Source organism: Mercenaria mercenaria, chromosome 6, assembly GCF_021730395.1.
Source record: "Mercenaria mercenaria strain notata chromosome 6, MADL_Memer_1, whole genome shotgun sequence".
In the NCBI taxonomy this organism is placed as follows: domain Eukaryota; kingdom Metazoa; phylum Mollusca; class Bivalvia; order Venerida; family Veneridae; genus Mercenaria; species Mercenaria mercenaria.
The window spans coordinates 79425917-79447518 of NC_069366.1; the positions used below are offsets into that span (position 1 = coordinate 79425917).

The following is a 21602-nucleotide window of genomic DNA, read 5'->3' on the forward strand; positions in this document are numbered from 1 at the left end:
CTATCATTTGACCTACTGACCTAGTTTTTGACGGCACCTGACCCAGTTTCAAACTTGACCTAGATATCATCAAGATGAACATTCTGACCAATTTTCATGAAGATCTTCTGAAAAATATGGCCTCTAGAGAGGTCACAGGGTTTTTCTATTTTTAGACCTACTGACCTAGTTTTTGACCGCACTTGACCCAGTTTCAAACTTGACCTAGATATCATCAAGGTAAACATTCTGACCAATTTTCATAAAGACCCCATGAAAAATGTGACCTCTAGAGTGGTCACAAGCAAAAGTTTATGGACTAACGGACGGACGGAGGACGGACGCTGCGCGATCACAAAAGCTCACCTTGTTACTTTGTGACAGGTGAGCTAAAAAGTTACTAAATAAGCTATTTATAGTAACATATGACCTTTGACGCCTAAGTGTGACCTTGACCTTGAAGTGAACCATCCGAAACATGCGCTCTGCACATCGTTTCGATGAGGTGAACATTTGTGTCAGGTTTCTTTGAAATCCTTCAAGGGGTTCAAGAGTTACAGAGCGGAAGGGAAATTGCTAACCAACAAACAGACAGACGGACACCGAGGTGATAACAGAATAAGTCCCTTCGGGCGTCTAAAAAGGAATTGAGATCTTATGGTGATACAAGTTGTGTGCAAGTTTGGTTAAAATCAAATCATAAATGAAGCTGCTATTGTGCAGACAAGGTCAAAATAGCTAATTCTGGCCCTTTCAGGGGCCATAACTTTGGAACCTATTATGGGATCTGGCCGGTTCAAGAAAGGAACCAAGATCTTATGGTGACACAAGTTTTGTGCAAGTTTGATTAAATTCAAATCATAAATGATGCTGCTATTGTGCAGACGAGGTCAAAATAGCTAATTTTGGGCCTATCAGGGGCCATAACTCTGGAACCCTTACTGGGATCTGGCCGATTCAAGAAAGGGACTGAGATCTTATGGTGATACAAGTTTTGTGCAAGTTTAATTAAATTCAAATCATAAATGAAGCTGCTATTGTGCAGACAAGGTCAAAATAGCTATATTTTGGCCCTTTCAGGGCCCATAACTCTGGAACCCTTACTGGGATCTGGCCGGTTCAAGAAAGGAACCGAGATCTTATGGTGATACAAGTTTTGTGCAAGTTTAATTAAATTCAAATCATAAATGAAGCTGCTATTGTGCAGACAAGGTCAAAATAGCTAATTTTGGCCCTTTCAGGTCCCATAACTCTGGAACCCTTACTGGGATCTGGCCGGTTCAAGAAAGGAACCGAGATCTTATGGGGATACAAGTTTTGTGCAAGTTTAATTAAATTCAAATCATAAATGAAGCTGCTATTGTGGAGACAAGGTCAAAATAGTTAATTCTGGCCCTTTCAGGGGCAGTAACTCTAAAACCCATAATGGAATCTGACCAGTTCAAGAAAGGAACCAGAATCTTATGGTGATACAAGTTGTGTGCAAGTTTGGTAAAATTCAAATCATAAAGCTGCTATTGTGCAGACAAGGTCAAAATAGCTAATTTGGGCCCTTTCAGGGGCCATAACTCTGGAACCCATAATGGGATCTGGCCAGTTCAAGAAAGGAACCGAGATCTTATGGTGATACAAGTTGTGCGCAAGTTTGGTTAAAATAAAATCATAAATGAAACCACAAGCGTGCAGACAAGAAATTGTTGACGTTTCGCCAATGTAGCACGACAATGAAAGATGAGCTGTAAAAGCACGAGTACCCATGTAAACTAACAGCTCACCCACAGCCTTCTGCTCCAGTCTAACAGCTCGCCCACAGCTTTCTGCTCCAGTCTAACAGCTCACCCAGTGTCACCTGAAGCCTTCTCTTTTTTGATCCTCATGCTCCTAAGGGCTTACATAAATGGCATAAAAAAGCAAACACAAGGTAAGAGTCATGTGTGTATTAATATGTATGTTCCACAGTACATCATACATGTTATCACATGGAATGCAGTATCTACAAGCTACATAACAACAACTGTCTACATAACAAAATAATACAAGCATAATGCTTCTTGAAAAACAAAAATACATCAAAATTCACTACATATTCACTGATTTAAAGTACATGCAGCATAACAATATGTTCGAAAATGGTCAAATATCAGATAATAGTCTACCACAATTACACACATGTACCAAGTTTCTCAAAACTTTATTCAATGGAAAAACAGTACCCAAAAAATTGATAAATATAACAAAATTGCAAGTACATTGTTTTGTAGTACATTCTAAGTTGTCTAAAACCAGAACCTGTGACAAGTGGAAAGCCTTCCAATCTGAACAACTGTCTTGGTCTGGTGAAAGCTCAAAACTTGGAAATTTCATTTGCTTTGCCAGTTCTAAAGAGATTCCAGTGTGCCACTGGCAGCCAAGATCACACATACTCATCATAATTATGTAATGAAAGCTTCCTGTAGAGTTTTTCCAGCCAATTTAAGTTTTGAACAACTTAGTCCTTGCATTTACAGTGACAATTATTGTAATTTATTATAACATTTAAACAATGACAACATAATATCATTTATGTTGTATTTTTTACATCAGCTAAATACTTATATCAACAGCATCACATTCAAATGATTTCTACTTTCTATCTACAACTTAAACTCTGTCACTGAAATGAGTCAAAACCCTGTTTAACTTCAACTCTGTTACATCAAAATCTTAATAAATTAACTCATAATATCAACTACTCCCCACCCACTATCCCCTGTTTATAGAAACCATCCTTGGAAAGCTAAAAAGTGTTAAATGTATAATGAATTATCTTTAGCTGCAGGAAAATGTGTTATTTGGAAAGATAATGTTTCATTTCACGTATGATATGACTATTACATTAAGGTGAAAAAGTATATAATTTCATGTCCTAATTGTAGCACAAAATTTAATGTACTATGAACAAGTTATGAACAGTGACAAAAAAAGATACCCACTATTTATACCAGGATGTACTTAAATTTTTCTTCCTTATTTTCTTCCCAGTCGGACTATTAAATACTAAGCAACAACACAAAAATCTACAGTGTCTAATACTTCATGTTTAATTTTTAAGCCGTTAATATCCATGAATATCTACTAAGAAGACAATTAATTTCTTTGCAAATGTTTCTATACATATACATTATAAACAAAACAATATTTTCCCAGTCTTTGTTATAACTGACTAATTTTTTTAGATTGTACAAAAAAAGATCACCCTATTATGTTTATTACTACACAGAAAATAGAGCTGTCATTCGCTGAAAATATTTATACTAGACAAGCATATATTGCAACATAAGCTTATCGCAAATTTACTAATTTAAATCATAATATGACATATCATGTTTCTTGTCATTAAAACATGGCATAACTGATGTCATTGCCATATAGGCCACCAGAAAGAGTGCTACAATACTTGATCTAGTATCTTATAAAACAACAGCTGTCCGTAAGACAGCACGCTCGACTTTTCTCAGTGCTTGACTCTGAATTAGAGCTTTGCCAGTAAAAAAAATTCTAAGTTAAAAAGGGACATAACTCTGTCAAAATTCAGATCAGAGTTATGGGAATTGTGTCTCCTGGTGTAGACTTTGGTCATAGTAAATAACTATTTTGAGTTTCAAGTCAAAAGCTTTAACAGTAACAGAGATACTTGACTTTTAACAAAAAATTCTAAGTTAAAAAGGGGCATAATTCTGTCAAAATTCAAATCAGAGTTATGGGGATTGTTTCTTCTGGTGAAGACTTTGATAGTAAATAACTATTTTAAGTTTCAAGTCAATATCTTTGATAGTAACAGAGATATTTGACTTTATCAAAAACTTTAACCAAAAATTCTAAGTTAAAAAGGGACATAATTCTGTCAAAATTCAAACCAGAGTTATGGGGATTGTTTCTCCTGGTGTAGACTTTGATAGTAAATAACTATTTTAAGTTTCAAGTCAATAGCTTTGATAGTAACAGAGATATTTGACTTCATCAAAAACTTCAACCAACGGTGATGCCAACACCGACGCCGACACTGGGGCGAGTGCAATAGCTCTATTTTTTCTTCGAAAAGTCGAGCTAAAAAGGACATTTCAGAACTGTATTGATACAACAGACCAGTATTACACTTATATCACACACTCTGGATTATTATGCACTAGACTTCTACACATTCCTGAATTATTCTATGGGACATGTAACTTCTTCAACATGTTTTAAAATCAATTAAAACACAGTACACATTGCCATAAATGCACCAAGAAATAGTGCTTCCCTATTTCATCTACTTTTTAAAAAAAAATAATGACATATTAGAAACAAAATAATACATAGCGGAACCATTTTAATCCAATTTAAACACTCCTAATCGGATATCAGCAGTGTATTTTTTCTACAGACTTAAAACTTCTTTGTTGTGTTTAAATATATTAAAACATGGTTCTGCGAAACTGATGTTAAATTTCAGCCTTTGAATTTTTAACAAACCATTTTTCAAGAATAAAGATCCTGGTAAAACAAGAACATATAATACCCAGAATACAATTTTTGTAACATAGAATTGTTTTAGTGAAAGATGGTGGTTTTATGGGCTACAAAACTGCACAAGATGCACCCAATCAATATATACTTTGTTGGTTAAATACATTTCTTACGTGAACTACTGTTGTTATTCTCTACATACAACTGGTAAAACACAGCATTTCCCATTTTTGCCAAATAAAAACTTATCAAAGAAACTGCTTCTAAAATTCAAACAATACTTTCATTACCCACTTCATTTGAGATGCAAAATAAAACCAGTCAAATAAATCAATGGAATAGTTCAAAACTCAACCATAAAAGTAGTTGCACTGCAGCAATAGAAGCGGACCATGCAAGTCTGCATATGTGGGTTACCTCCCTTGAGATTCTTGTTCTTTACCTACTGTGAAACATTATTCTATATTTAAACTGACACAAACATCTTTCTAAATTTAGATTACAATAAAACTGTTCTCAATCCTGTCAATTACACAGACTTCTTCATTATCCCCATGACTGCTATTACAAGTGGTTCTTGGTTATTTTAAGGATGTTCAATGCTGTAAGCCAGACTGGTAGGCCTTGTTGTATTGATTAGGAATCCTGAAAAACAAAATCATGGCTCCAAGCAAATTCCTGTGTGCAAATTGTACTTAATTGTTATTATTATTCATCATTCTAAAGGGTGGTAATAGGAAAGATCGCCGTGATGTCACGCATTTACATCTGTTTATCTGGTGGTGGGCAAAACAATGTTTTTACATCGTTTGTGTATGGGATCGGAATTTTAAATTTTTAATAACCTTTTCGCTCATTTATTGATTTTCAGAATTTAAAACGTTTTGAAATGCTTAAAATTTTCATATTCAAATATCTCTTTTAAATGAATAACCATTTTAAATGACATATAATTTTAATAGTGACGTAGTTATGTTCAAAACTTTTAGAAAAACACTGTAATTTAAGCGTTCATAATCCATTTTATTTTGAAATAGTAGTTAGAAGTAATCAATAAATTGCCTATTTAATAAACTTTCCATTGATGAAAAAATTATTGATATAATTTGTGTTTTAAGAAAGTTCAGGCCATTAGAAAAACATCATTTTACAAAAAAATATGGACGTTTAGCGTCTGCCCACCCAATCAATGTCTTATCAGTTCTAAAATTAGACAAGAGCTGTCGGAGGACAGCAACGCTCGACTATTCAACAGCCTTGTCGATTGAATGAATACGAAAGTCGAAAAAAAAAATAATTTACTAAAAAAGCAAAATAGGGTTATGGAACCTGCATAGTGCTTATCAGCTCATGACAGTGGACAAGTGTGTGAAGTTTCAATCCATTCCCATTAGTGGGTACTAAGATACCAGCTTACATATAAGAATTTAACCCAAAACTCCTTAGTTGTAAAAGGGGCATAATTTTGTAAAATGCGAAGTCGAGTTATTGACCCTTTGCACTGCATGTCATATCATGACAGTAAACAAGTGTGTTCAGTTTCAATCCTTTCCCACTAGTGGATACTGAGATACCAGCTTACATACAAAAACTTAGCCAAAAATTTCTATGTTGAAAAAGGGGCATAATTTTGTAAAAAAGCAAAATAAAGTTATGGGACCTGCTTTGTGCATGTCAGATCTTGACAGTGAACAAGTGTGTGAAATTTCAATCCATTCCAATAATGGAGTACTGAGATACCAGCTTACATACAAAACCTTAACCAAAAAATTCTAAGTCGAAAAAGGGGCATAATTTTGTAAAAAAGCAAAATAGAGTTATGGAACCTGTGCAATGTAAGTCAGTTTATCACAGTAAATAAGTGTGTGAAGTTTAAATCCATTCCCACAAGTAGTTACTGAGATACTAGCTTACATACAAAACCTTAACCAAAAAATTCTAAGTCAAAAAAGGGGCATAATTTTGTAAAAAAGCAAAATAGAGTTACGGAACCTGTGCAATGTAAGTCAGATTATCATAGTGAATAAGTGTGTGAAGTTTCAATCCATTTCCACAAATGGTTGCTGAGATACCAGCTTACATACAAAAACTTAACCAAATCGGGACACGGACGCAGATGCGGACGCCGACGCATGGGCGAGTCCAATAGCTCTACTATTCTATGAATAGTCGAGCTAAAAATACAATGGATTTGTATACAAACACGATCTCTCCTATAGGAACTTTTTACATTTTTAAATATCACTGACCCGTGGAAGGAAAACTTGGGTCTACCCTAAGGTATAACGATAAAAATTATCATTAACCCACACAGTTAAAGAAGACATTTTCCAAGCCCAAAAAGTTCCTATTACCACCTCTGAACGCCACTTACTATAAAATCACAAGTTTTTGCACACGATTTATTTTTTGCTATATTTACATGTAGTTGTGAAAATAAATATTCGCAGAAGTGCTATTTGGTTATAAGTAGTGATAGTCTTGTGAAATTAAACAAGAGGACCATGATGGTCCTGAATCGCTCACCTATCCCCACATGACCCAGTGTTGAACTGAGTACGACGTCGTTATTTCTATTATTTGACATAGTGACCTTGTTTTTGAGCACATGTGACCTAGATATCATCAAGATAAAAAATTCTGACCAATTTTCATGAAGATCCATTGAAAAATATGACCTCTAGAGAGGTCACAAGGTTTTTCTATTATTTGACCTAATGACCTAGTTTTTGAAGGCACGTGACCCACTTCTGAATCTGACCTAGATATCATCAAGGTGAACATTCTCACCAATTTTCATGAAGATCTCATGAAAAATATGGCCTCTAGAGAGGTCACAAGGTTTTTCTATTTTTCGACCTACTGACCTAGTTTTTGACCGCACGTGACCCAGTTTCGAACTTGGCCTAGATATCATCAAGAGGAACATTCTGATCAATTTTCATGAAGATCCATTGAGAAACATGGCCTCTAGAGACGTCACAAGGTTTTTCTATTTTTCGACCTACTGACCTAGTTTTTGATCGCAAGTAACCCAGTTTCAAACCTTACCTAGATATCATCAAGGTGAACATTCTAACCAATTTTCATGAAGATCCATTGAGAAATATGGCCTCTAGAGCAGTGTTCGAAATTCACGGTAGTCCGACAGCCCGTGGCTACCAAATTTCAGCTCGGGCTACCGATTTTCCACAGGTACAAGCCCGACTGGGCTACCGAATTTTTCTCATTTGTTTAAAAAAAAACATGCTAATTAAACGAGTACTGCATCGTGATTTTCCAGACTGAGAAACGCTTATGGAATTATTGGTTTTTGCACTCTTACGTGTTGACAATCAAACACAGTGTCAAAGACGTAACCGCAGCGCTAATTGGTTGAATACAATCATCTCTAGCATAACGGATAATTTGATTAGCTTTCACACTTCTCGCGAAAATCTCACAAGTACCTGCAGTAGGTGGAGCTTAAATTATGCTATCAGCGTGTGTGTAATGTGTATTCAGCACTCGGTATTACATCTTTAAAATTGTCAACAGTTCGAGTTGCAGTAATTGGCGAGTGCGGGTCCTAAAAAGTCGGGCATAACAGTTTAGATTTCGTTTTGGCAAGGAGTGTCATGTCCGATGCTTTTGGACTCCGACGATGCTCATCTGGACTGGAGTATTTCGAGTTAAATTTTTCAAAAACATGGCAAACATATACTGGCTGTATGTCTTTTTTATTACTTCAAACATGCATAGAGATGTCTGTAAAACAAAATGTTATATGATGCAAAAATTATGTATTTTAAGGTGTTAAAGTTCGGGCTAGTGAAATTGGTGTCGGGCTTGGAAATTTTTTAATCTGGTAGCCCGAACGGGCTATTGGATTCAAATCTGAATTTCGTACACTGCTAGAGAGGTCAGAAAGTTTTTCTATTTTTAGACCTACTGACCTAGTTTTTGACCGCACGTGACCCAGTTTCGAACTTGACCTAGATATCATCAAGGTGAACATTCTGACCAATTTTCATGAAGATCCATTGAGAAATATAGCCTCTAAAGAGATCACAAGGTTTTTCTATTTTTAGACCTACTGACCTAGTTTTTGACCCCACATGACCCAGTTTCGAACTTGACCTAGATATCATCAAGGTGAACATTCTGACCAGTTTTCATGAAGATCCATTGAGAAATATGGCCTCTAGAGAGGTCACAAGGTTTTTCTATTTTTAGACCTACTGACCTAGTTTTTGATCGCACGTGACCCAGTTTCGAACCTGACCTAGATATCATCAAGGTGAACATTCTGACTAATTTTCATGAAGATCCATTGAGAAATATGGCCTTTAGAGAGGTCACAAGGTTTTTCTATTTTTAGACCTACTGACCTAGTTTTTGACCCCACGTGACCCAGTTTCGAACTTGACCTAGATATCATCAAGGTGAACATTCTGACCAATTTTCATGAAGATCTCATGAAAAATATGGCCTCTAGAGAGGTCACAAGGTTTTTCTATTTTTAGACCTACTGACCTAGTCTTTGACCGCACGTGACCCAGTTTCGAACTTGACCTAGATATCATCAAGATGAACATTCTGACCAACTTTCATAAAGATCCCATGAAAAATGTGACCTCTAGAGTGGTCACAAGCAAAAGTTTACGCACGCACGCACGCACGCACGGACGACGGACGCCACGCGATCACAAAAGCTCACCTTGTCACTTTGTGACAGGTGAGCTAAAAAGAAATTCCTGAAAATTAATTGATCAATTACATATTATCGTAGTTGCAGACAGACCAACAATTCCAAGTGACACTAAGCACAATATATTATGGAACAATTTCACAAACAACACTTTTTACAGACTTTTTGCCAGTTATAACAATGAGATATTTGTGATTTAGACATGTGACATGACAACAGTATGTTTAATTTTGTAATGGATTACAATAATAAACAATTAAAATGCAGTCTGTATTGAAATTTTCCCCTTTCCAAAGCTCCCGTGTCTTTGAACAATACAGTTCAACTTATGAAAGGCATATTTATCTAACAACATTTCAAACTAGAGCTATCACTGAAAGTAGTTAATACCTCACCTAATACCACTTTGTTTGAGTATATATTTTGTCTAAGTTCTAGACTTTTACCACCCCTACGCTTGGACCTGCTCTAAAACGAATAAGTAACGCATATCAATACACTCTGGTGGACATGTGTATGAAGCTTCATTGAAATCTCTTTTAAGATGTGGAAGAAGTGTGTGCCACAGACCACAGGACTGTGCAACATACCATATCAATGACTGGAAGATGGTTCCTATAAACCACAAAAGAAATATACGTGTAAAAAACGTTTGGAATAATCAAGCATCAATTAGAGATAGAATTCTCATGAAGGAGACCGAAAACAAATGTGTTCATTGTAATGTATCAGAGCAGTTCCAGTATGCAAACTTGTACTTTCTTTGTACCCTCTCAGACTTCTTGCGCAACATCTTTCAGACCCAAAGAACAATGTACTTGCATAAATGCTGTTTACTGTTTACCTATAGATTACCTCATGAATAAACTAAAACTTTTACAGAAATAGTAACCAGTCTGTCTTAGCATCATGCTTACAGACATACCCAATGCAATATACTTCAAACCGGCAAATGAGAAGATACAGAATCAAAACTTCTAGCACAATATACTCCAATTAAAAATAGTGTTCATGTTCTTGTACGAAAATATTTAGGTACAAACTAATAAATATGACCACACACACACATATATATATATATATATATATATATATATATATATATATATATATATATATCACGGAATACAGCAGAAACAGATCAACAACTGCACAGGCATTTTTCAAACATTTACAAAATTTTGAAAGTTCATCTCCCTTTATCATCATTTTGAGGGTCATTTCTGTATACAGAAAACTCGGCGGTAAAAATAAAATTCTCCTTTTATGTTTAGTTGTTTTTCATGAAATCATGAAATAAAATACACATGAAAACCTCAATGTCACAAATATTTTTCAAGGGAATATCAGTTAACCTAGCCAGTGTTTAGCCAGTGTTTCTGGATTTATTAACATAAGCATGTAATCTGTAAAAAAAAAAACACAATCCCTGTATGCAGTGGAGGACCAAGTCCTGCACACATGTTTACAGTCCATCAGCACAGATGCTAGATTAAACCTTACACTTCCTATTATTAAATTTTAAGTCATGTGCCATACCTATGAGCTTACTAAAGAATTCGTACATTTTGATGACATATAATATACCGGTACTTCTACAAAGATACAATAATCTGACCCTAAAAAGCTGCCAGGTTGATTTATCAAGGGGCGATAACTGCAAAATTCTGGCACCATCAAATATAACCCTAAACATCAACCAAGTCACTATTAAATATGTTCTGTTATTGCTTTGGCTATCTTTATCACACTTCATATAAATGACAAATCTCAGTTTTTTTTTAAAAACAATGTGCTAAGTTTCAGTATGACCTTACATGAAGCCCCTGTCGAGTTATTATTTCAAGTCATTCATTCAATTACTATCTGTCAAGGTATGAGTTTATGTCTACATTGAGCCATTATCGAGTTATTATTTAAAATCAATTCATTCAATTATTTTCTGTCAAGGTATCAGTTGATCTGTCATTAAATTTCTGCAATTCTACCAGCACACAAGTCATATCCCAAAAATTCCAAGGTGCACCTTCTTTCTAGGTCCTTGGTTTCATACCAATTTGGTCAACAACAACAACAAAAAAAAACAGCAGTGATTTCCACTATTAAACTTGCATCTATTACAATTTATAAAACAGGAACATGAACTTTAAAGGAAAACAAAATTGCCACTTTAGTAAGAATGACAACAGTCTAACAATGAACTTTGAAAATACAGTGAAAAATACAGAACTTGAACTTTATTTACAAAAGTATGAACAGGAAAATAACTAAATTTCTTGGAACAGGTGATGCATAAATATCTAAATCTTGCATGCTGATAAAATATTTCCGGATTTATATCTTTTACTATCTGATTTACTAATTCTGTATTTTTGAAAATTCCTGAAAAACTCCGAAAGTGTTGACAGAAACTGTTTGAAATATAAAAATATCAATTACAGAATCAGTTTGTTTCTATAGCCAAATGATTTTGTTTTATTGAAATATTCTAAATTCAACAATAAATGAAAATTTATACTGAAATTTTTTATAATGTCATGACAAAAACACAACAAGAGGACCATGATGGTCCTGAATCACTCACCTCTTCCCACATGACCCTGTTTTGAGTATGACGTCGTTTTTTCTATTATTTGAAATAGTGACCTAGTTTTTGAGCTCATGTGACCCAGTTTTGAACTTGACCTAGATATTATCAAGATAAAAATTCTGACCAAATTTCATGAAGATCCATTGAAAAATATGGTCTCTAGAGAGGTCACTAGGTTTTTCTATTATTTGACCTATTGACCTAGTTTTCGAAGGTACGTGACCCTGTTTTGAACTTTATCTAGATATCATCAAGGTGAACATTCTCACTAATTTTCATGAAGATCTCATGAAAAATATGGCCTCTAGTGAGGTCACAAGGTTTTTCTATTTTTATACCTACTGGCCTAGTTTTTGACCGCACATGACCCAGTTTTGAAATTGACCTAGATATCATCAAGGTGAACATTCAGATCAATTTTCATGAAGATCAATTGAAAAATATTGCCTCTAGAGAGGTCAAAAGAAATTTAATAATTTTAGACCTACTGACCTAGTTTTTTACCACAGACCCAGTTTCAAACTTAACCTAGATATCATCAAGATGAACATTTAGACCAACTTTCATACAGATCCCATGAAAAGTATGGCCTCTAGAGAGGTCACAAGGTTTTTTTATTATTTGATCTACTGACCTAGTTTTTTATGGCACGTGACCCAGTTTTGAACTTGACCTAGATATCATCAAGGTGAACATTCTGACCAATTTTTATGGAGATCTATTCACAAGTATGGCCTCTAGAGAGGTCACAAGGTTTTTCTATTTTTAGACCTACTGACCTAGTTTTTGACCCCACATGACCCTGTTTCAAACTTGATCTAGATATCATCAAGACGAACATTCAGACCAATTTTCATACAGATCCCATGAAAAATATGGCCTTTAGAGAGGTCACAAGGTTTTTCTATAATTTGACCTACTGACCTAGTTTTTGACGGCACGTGACCCACTTTCGAACTTGACCTAGATATCATCAAGATGAACATTCAGACCAACTTTCATACAGATCCGATGAAAAATATGGCCTCTAGAGAGGTCACAAGGTTTTTCTATTATTTGACCTACTGATCTAGTTTTTGATGGCACATGACCCACTTTTGAACTTGACCTAGATATCATCAAGTTGAACATTCTGACCAATTTTCATGAAGATCTCATGAAATATATGGCCTCTAGAGAGGTCACAAGGTTTTTCTATTTTTAGACCTACTGACCTAGTTTTTGACCGCAGTTGACCCAATTTCGAACTTGACCTAGATATCATCAAGATGAACATTCAGACCAACTTTCATACAGATCCCATGAAAAATATGGCCTTTATAGAGGTCACAAGGTTTTTCTATTATTTGACCTACTGACATAGTTTTTGAAGGCACGTGACCCAGTTTCGAACTTGACCTAGATATCATCAAGATGAACGTTCTGACTAATTTTCATGAAGATCATGTGAAATATATGGCCTCTAGAGAGGTCACAAGGTTTTTCTATTTTTAGACCTACTGACCTAGTTTTTGACGGCACGTGACCCAGTTGCGAACTTGACCTAGATATCATCAAGGTAAACATTCTGACCAATTTTCATGAAGATCTTGTGATCACAAAAGCTCACCTTGTCACTATGTGACAGGTGAGCTAAAAACTAACTGAAATTTTCCATGGAAAGTGACCCTTCAAATAGATTGTTAGAAAAAAATCGGAATTATTTTGAAAGTTTTGAAAAAAGTACACAAAATGTACATCATACATTACAATGTACACTTCATGCTTGGGTGAGCTGAAAATTTCGTAAGAAATGAAAATAATACTCAAACTACCTTCTGCACTAACTTGAATTCAAGTCACTTTCAGTGCATTTAGGTTGTAGTATTACTTGGGTATAGAGATTAATCCTGAACTTAAATGACTTCGATTTCTTGCCATAATGCCCACCCTATAAGTAATACCTAAATTTAAAATACAGCAGTTAAATCACTACTCTATATAAATACTCAATTTTTCAACTTGCATTGTAACTCAGTTATCATATTCCAGATAAGATAGATACACCAGCTCAAACATAGATGTACCATTTTTTTCTTGTTACTGTTCATGGATATGTTCCTTAACCCTTACCCTGCTAAATTTCTATAATGAACTTGTCCATCTTTCAATTTGGACAGTACTATTAACTGTTCAAAGGGGTGCATACTAAAAAGATACTGACTGATTGGCGAACAGTGTAGATCTTGATCAGACTGCACGGATGTGCAGGCTAATCATGATCTGTACTGGTTGCAAAGGCAGAATCAATCATGTCCAGCATGATAAGGGTTAAGGTCATTCAAACTTTTTCTACAATGCAGAATTTGATTTGCTTTTTCAAAACTTCAGAATAAATTTAGAGATTTCAGCAAATATAGAAGATAGTGTTGTGTACTTGACTTTTTTGCTTGACTTATTTGATATATTTTTACCTTGCACAAGCTTTCATATAAATATGAGTCTATGGAAAAAACTTTGATGACATTTCTGGAACAATGTAGACTGTTATGAAATTTCTCAAAGTGATCAATAGGCATACGGCCTATAATATGGTGAAATGAAGTGTGTGCTTGTTTTTGATGTATTTGCCATTGGTTTAAAAGATATGCATATTTCAAGCAGATTTTATGACATTATTTGGAATTATCTATGTGTCAAACTTTTTAATATCATATTTTATCTTTAGAAAGATAGACACATTGCCGTTTTAATAAATACACTCACAGGTTGCCATTAATTCAAAAAATAAATTCCGTTTCACGGCTTTATTCTATGTATATCGTGATAAATAAGGTTACTATTTTTTCCAGTTTATCAAACAAGCAGAACAACCTAAATACTGTGATATTATCATTGATTTAGGAGAAAAACCTTTGTGAGTGTGTTTGTGAATTTAGAAGTTACATCAGTCAGTCAAATAAAATCCAAACAAAATATAAAATTCCTATTAATTTGATCTTTAAAATATGAAATCCAGGATTCCAGGAATTCATTTTCCCAAAGAATATCACACAAAACTACAATATTTTACACCCCCACGACCACTGAACAAATTTTTTAAAAAATTTCTTCACAATACTGTGCCAACAATATATTGCAATCTGTATCTATATTTAATGTCCCACTCAGCATGAAACTATTTTAACTGTATTTATATAAAGTAGCAGATATAACAGTTTTCGCTGAGGTAACAAAATTTATAATTACTATCTATTATTTATTATTTATTTTAGTTTTATATACATATACAGAACAAAATTTTCATGCCTTTACTATTAGAACCATATATTAGGATCCAAGTTTATAAGCCAGGTTTGAGATCAATCCCAGAATACAGTCTTGCCATTGGTCAATTTCAAATCTGTGCTAACCAATCAGATGCCAGGGTTTTGAGACTGGTCAAAGGTTTATAATTCTACACCCAGAACTTTATCACAGACATTTAAGCTTGAACTATTTTTATACAAGCCGATAAGTATTCAAGACTCGCTGAAACGCCATTGTGGTCAAATGTTAAAAATAATGAACTGTGGCGAAATAATTTCGAAATGTCACACTGTAATGTAAAACACCTTTTTCCCCCCAGTATTATCAAACTCTTGGCACATCAAAGTAAGTTAAAAGTTTTCTATCAATGCCTTAAAGTGAAAGTAATTTGTAGAGATAAGGACCAGTATCAACTCTGATCCTGTCATTGCTCTGATCCTGTCATTGCTCTGATCCTGATCCTCATTGCTCTGATCCTGTCATTGCTCTGATCCTGTCATTGCTCTGATCCTGTCATTGCTCTGATCCTGTCATTGCTCTGATCCTGTCATTGCTCTGATCCTGTCATTGCTCTGATCCTGTCATTGCTCTGATCCTGTCATTGCTCTGATCCTGTCATTGTTCTGATCCTGTCATTGCTCTGATCCTGTCATTGCTCTGATCCTGTCATTGCTCTGATCCTGTCATTGTTCTGATCCTGTCATTGCTCTGATCCTGTCATTGCTCTGATCCTGTCATTGTTAAAGCACTCTTACTATATTCCACCACAGAACACTTAGAAAGACAAAGAGAAGAAATAGCTTTCATTTCACTATTAACTTAGTTATTTTCATTCCTCCATTGTACATGCCACTGTACTCTGTATTCAATACAAGACTCAGATCTTTTATTGTATGTTTTTCTTTTAATTACTTACTTCTTAAGTTTTCATTCATATTTTTTCCACCTTCCAATTTAGTTTGATATTTCTTTCTGATGTATTTTCTTTTTTTTCTCTGAATTTTAGATTCTTCTGTATTTTTTGTTCTCATTCTTTTCACATTTTTTGACGCAATCTTACTACTAATCCTATCTTCTATATCTATCCATTTCTATTCACATTTTATCACATCATTACTATTTCCCATTTTTTCACATTTTTATCACATTTCACATCATCCAACCTTTTAGAAAGGTTAACATATCACCAAACATTTTCCTTTTTCTTTCACATTTCATGTTTATATTTGAAGGCTTTCACATTTCATGCCCATACCTTTCACATTCATTTTTTTCTACATCGTCATCACATGTTACCAGCATCCTTCCTCCATAATACCTTTTATAAATGTTGATATCACGATACAACTTTGCACACAGCACATGAGATTTAAACTCAAAACACTAAAAGGCATTTTTCAATAAATATGACTATTTACAAAGTTTGCAACTTTAAATGCAACTTTGACTAAACGATGAAATGAAAAATAGATTATATCACATTCTGCACAAAGTCTTGTTGACTCGGTTCAGAACTGTTGTAAATATTACACCTTCCAAGGAACATATACAGCAGTCAAGACCAGAGTCCTTGTTTGTGTCTCTATCACAAATGAGTTTGCATTGTCCGGCTGGCCGACGTGCAGGCTATCGCTAGTCGTTTGGATGTTCCGGGCAGGACCTGTTCTTTTCAAACCATTTATCAATGCAACTGAAATAAAGAACAGTAGCATACATTAAATATTTTCAATACAAATATGTATAGTTACAGTTATAATAAATTAACTTCAGCAGGTGCCTTAATTTGGCATAGACATCAAACGTAACTGTGTGAGAAGCTTACTGACAGCCATCTACGTAAGCATGTGTCTTAAACTTAGGATAGACAGCAACTGTAACTTTGGGAGAACCTTTCTGTCTGCCATCAATCCATTTCCTCAGGTGTCTAAGACTTGGTACAGACAGCATACATAACTCTAGAAGAACCTTACACTAACCATCAGATATCTACCTCCATTTTAGACAGTTTGTTTTTGTCTTGTTGTACCAACACAAATGTCATTAATTATGACACTTGCAATTTTTCAGCTTTTGATAGCAGATGAAAATGCCCCTCTATCAGGTGCCCCTCTGTGCCTTATTTAAAACACAGGCATGAATCTGAGTACAACTACCAACCTTTTCATAAGCCAGCTGTATGGCTTCCTCATATAAAGAATTCTACAATGCAAGTAAAGTTTCAAACCCACAGTGTTGTGATTCAAAGTGAGCAGCCTTAACCATCCAGCCACTGAGACCTTAACTGCTTAGGAGGTACAACAAAGACCAACTACCTCGAAGAGAACTTTACTGACCATAGTCAATTTATCCAGATAGGTTCCTGCACCATTTAAAGTTTGAAGAGGAACTTTCTGACCAAATCAATCTACCGACAGGTTCCATACTTTTTTATCCGACATCATACACAACTCTAAGCGCTCTTTCCTGACCATAGTCAGTCAATCAAATTATCTATAGACAGACAGCATATATAATTCACAGAACTTTTTACTGACCACAGTCAATCTACCTAGTGACAGCATACATAACTCTGAGAGGGAACTTTACTGACCAAAGTCAATCTATCTGGACAGGAGCATTGTTTTACTCTGACAACAGTATTAGTTAATAATAACCTAGTGTACTTCTCTTTCCATATAAGCGGAAAACAATGGTGTCAAATGGACAAAATGTTTGACCACAGTCACACATCACACATCCAGACTGTATGCTAGACATCTTAATTACAGCATTTTTTCCCTGCTACTTGCTCTTGCAATAGCATTAACTAATACTTTGAGATCATTTTGTTTTGCTGGCATAAAATTTTGTGGCTTCAAAAAAGACTGTTGTTTAGAGGGAACATGGAATAGTGAATTTCAAACTTTAAAGATAACAAGATTAATGCACAAAATAAAGTCACCTACAAAGAGGTATAATACTTTCTTTGTCATAACTGTTGCAATACAATCTACATTTTTAAATATTAAACTGAACTGACATCTCAAGTCAGGTTTCATTACAAAATCTTTTCGTATTTCTAAAGTTACTAAATGGAGGATCAATCTTTTTGTGACCTGTGGATGGGCAAAAAGGACAAAAAAATGATGCAAAAGTTGTACATATTGCCTGCTATGTACTATGTCCCACGTTTCATGATTGAAAAAATCTACTGAACTTGAAAAGTAATGGCAGAATTCACCAAATTGCGACTGATGGATGGACAGATAGATGGAGGAATGGGTGGACAAACAAAAAAATGAAATAAAATCATGTACATGTTCAACATATTGTCTTCTATCTATATACCAGGATTCAGGAAAAATCTCTTGTACTTTAATTTCTGTCATATTTAAGATGATTTTAGAGCTGAACAGAAAAAACAGAATAAATTGATTTTATTCATACTTCTGAAATTTTATTAACAACAGACTTTTTTAAATAATGTGTGTGAAGTTTCATAAGTGTAAATCAAGAATTAAAAGATTCACAGAAGAACTAAGGCTGTATCTCACGAGCTGTGTTCAAGCGTTTATTCACTATTAATCTTACTAAAAACAAACATCGCGACATGCATTTCAATTTGTACCTAAACTACCATTTAAAATACATGGTTACTTCTAACAAAATTAATTTAAAGAAAATGGTCCTTAAGACACGAAATCGGCGGTTTGATATTTGCCATCATGAAGGTGCGGTCATACGTATATTATTATTACCGATGTAATAATTGCTTTCAGCATACAAAATCAGGCGCTGAGAAAGAAAGCGCCCCCACTTCTGATAACGAGATCTCGTTTTTTTGCTACGGGAATTGGCGAGATTTGTCTAATAGCCTTTTCAATTGCCAACATTTATTTAATAGCTCTTACGTGTAATATAAAGAAATTAAAACAAGATTTAAAAAACAATAGTTTAGCTTTACATTTTTTTCTACAGCTTTATTTACAATAATTACATAATAAATAATGAGCCGCACCATAAAACCAACACAGTGCATTTGCAACCAGCATGGATCCAGACCAGCCTGCGCATCCGCGCAGTCTGGTCAGGATCCATGCTGTTCACTAACGGTTTCTCTAATTGCAATAGACTTTGAAAGCAAACAGCATGGGTCCTGACCAGACTGTGCGGATGCGCAGGCTGGTTTGGATCCATGCTTGTCGCAAATGGACTATGTTGACTTTCTCATGGTGCGGCTCATATGTATTAAGAGCTGTACAAAAAACTGTTGTAACTAACTGAATTTAAAGAACAAGATATCACAGTTAGCTGTTCCCACATGAAAGAAAAACTAAGTCCTCCACGAACATTACTAATTTCACGGAACCTTTATTTGCTGGTGCATATTTCACATGTGAAAATGACAGCAACGATTATGGTGCTAATACCTTTATAACACATCTAGCAGACAGTTCTGTATTTAAATAAGATCCAATCAATACCGTTAATAATTTAACAGAGAATATCTCAGATTGTAACTCTCCTTAAGGCCTTATTGAATTTCATTTTTACATCTGAATCAATCAGTTTATGGCTTTTTATTATTCTTATTTCTACCACTGGTTTTAACAGAGGCGAAAACTTTACCATAAATAAATTTAATGCTGCTGCTGACCTAATTCAAGCGTAAGACAAGTCATGCTGTGAAATTATTGCCGAATAAGGTTGCGCTCGACCACAAAATAACATACCCAAGAAGAAATTAAAAATTCATTTATTTTATATTTAAAATAATTCACATCTCCACGAAGAAGCCAAAAGTGCCTTATTTTGACAAAAACCATGAAAACTTAATGCCGACAAAATTACACATCAGTATGTAACTAATGCTCTATGGATTTTCTCAGTTAAGTGCATAAAAACATTACTGGCTGTCTCATGATTCATTTATGTTCCAGATAGAGGACAACATACCATAAACATCCCTATACATGTACCAATATGTTTTTCTCATTGTGGCTTATGATTTAACATTTTGAAAGAAGGGAAGGTGAAAAGTAGTAAGTGTCATACATTTTGTTTGTAACTTCACTAATTAGTCTAGACAAGATAACTGTATCGCTCTTTAACACTAGGCTAGAATATCTACTGCTTCCTAAAGGTTCCTGCTGTTTCAGATTAACTACACTGAAAATTGATAATTCTTGCAAATTTAAAATCAATAAAAGAAAACTCTTCTGTTTTACATTGATTTCTCTTCTTCGTCAACTGATCTTTTTGCTGTAATGGACTGTATGACTTTTAGTCGACTCATCACAGAAAACATTTACTTCCACTTTCCACTCCAACTTTTCACTTCCCCACTAGTAGTTACGAGATGGCACAGTGAGCTAGGATTTTAGTGAGAACGTAATTTTGTAACTTTACCTGTATGTACAGCAGAAACAGCACAGTCCTTCCATTTAACCCTTGCCATGCTGGACACAACTGATTATGCCTTTGCGACCAGTGTAGATGATGAGCAGCCTTCACATCCATGCAGTCTGATCAAGATCTGCACAGTTCGCTATTCAGTCAGTATCTTTTTTGGCAAGCACCCCTTTTAACAGTTAATGGTACTGTCCAAATTGAAAGATGGACAAGTTCATTATAGAAATTTAGCAGGATATTTTAGGGTTAATTTGCTTGTATAAGTTAATTTTAGAAAAGTGTACCAATAAGTGCTAGTATAGAATCAAAGCAAAGGAAGTTTTAACTGACTGCCATTAAACAACAGTAACTGAAATACTATTCAAAACAAGAGCTCGTAGAACATGAAATGCTCCCCCCTTTATGCATTCAGTAATTGCGCAAGGAACAGAAATTATTTGGTCATTGTATACGAAAGTTCTACTGTTCTGGGTAAATGTGACCTTTACCTTTGACCTACTGACCTTAAAATAAATAGAGGTCATCTGCTGGTCATGATCTACCTCCCTATTAAATTTCATGATCCTAGGCCCAAGCGTTCTTGAGATCATCCAGAAACCGTTTAACTGTTCTGGGTCACTGTGACCTTGACCTTAGACCCAGGGCTCCAGAAATTTTGAGAACTCAATCGATCCGAAACGAAAATCCTGACATCGGCGCTACCCCACCCACCGCATTACCAATATACCATATTTGTAAAACGTGATAATAAGCATGTCATGCATTAAAACTGAGTTACCGGTCAACGCGAGTTACTATACAATGAAGACAGTTATTCAGTGTTATGTGTGATCGTTACTTTGTTTAAATTTCAATTTTTTTCCGAGAAAATACTTGCAAGGATAAAATTACCGAGGCATACACTGTGTATCTAACTAGTCAAAAAGCCAACGCAGGTGACTTCGGTATCGTATACATGGCAGATAATTTGTGATGTTTCCTCATTCTTTGACGGAATTTTAGAAAATACAATGCGTCAAATTGAATTACATGACACATATTCTCTGCTATACATCCTCAGTATTTTAAGAATACTCTGCCGCGGACCGAATGTGTACGTTATGTGAACGCTGAGATCGAATTTCCCGCAAGTGTAGTACCATTTTGTCACGCGGATTGGCCACAGATATTTCATTT

The 21602-nt window shown here is 34.9% G+C and overlaps 1 protein-coding gene across 1 annotated transcript in view; it reads right to left on the bottom strand.

Moving 5' to 3' along the window:
* Positions 1–1901: 1901 nt before the first annotated feature.
* Positions 1902–21602, bottom strand: part of LOC123548436 (E3 ubiquitin-protein ligase znrf2-like) — a 48974-nt gene continuing 29273 nt past the window's right edge. The window contains exon 4 of the mRNA XM_045335701.2: positions 1902–16725. Within this exon, the coding sequence (XP_045191636.1) occupies positions 16668–16725 (58 nt within the window). The 3' untranslated portion in view covers positions 1902–16667. The remainder of the gene's footprint in view (positions 16726–21602) is intronic.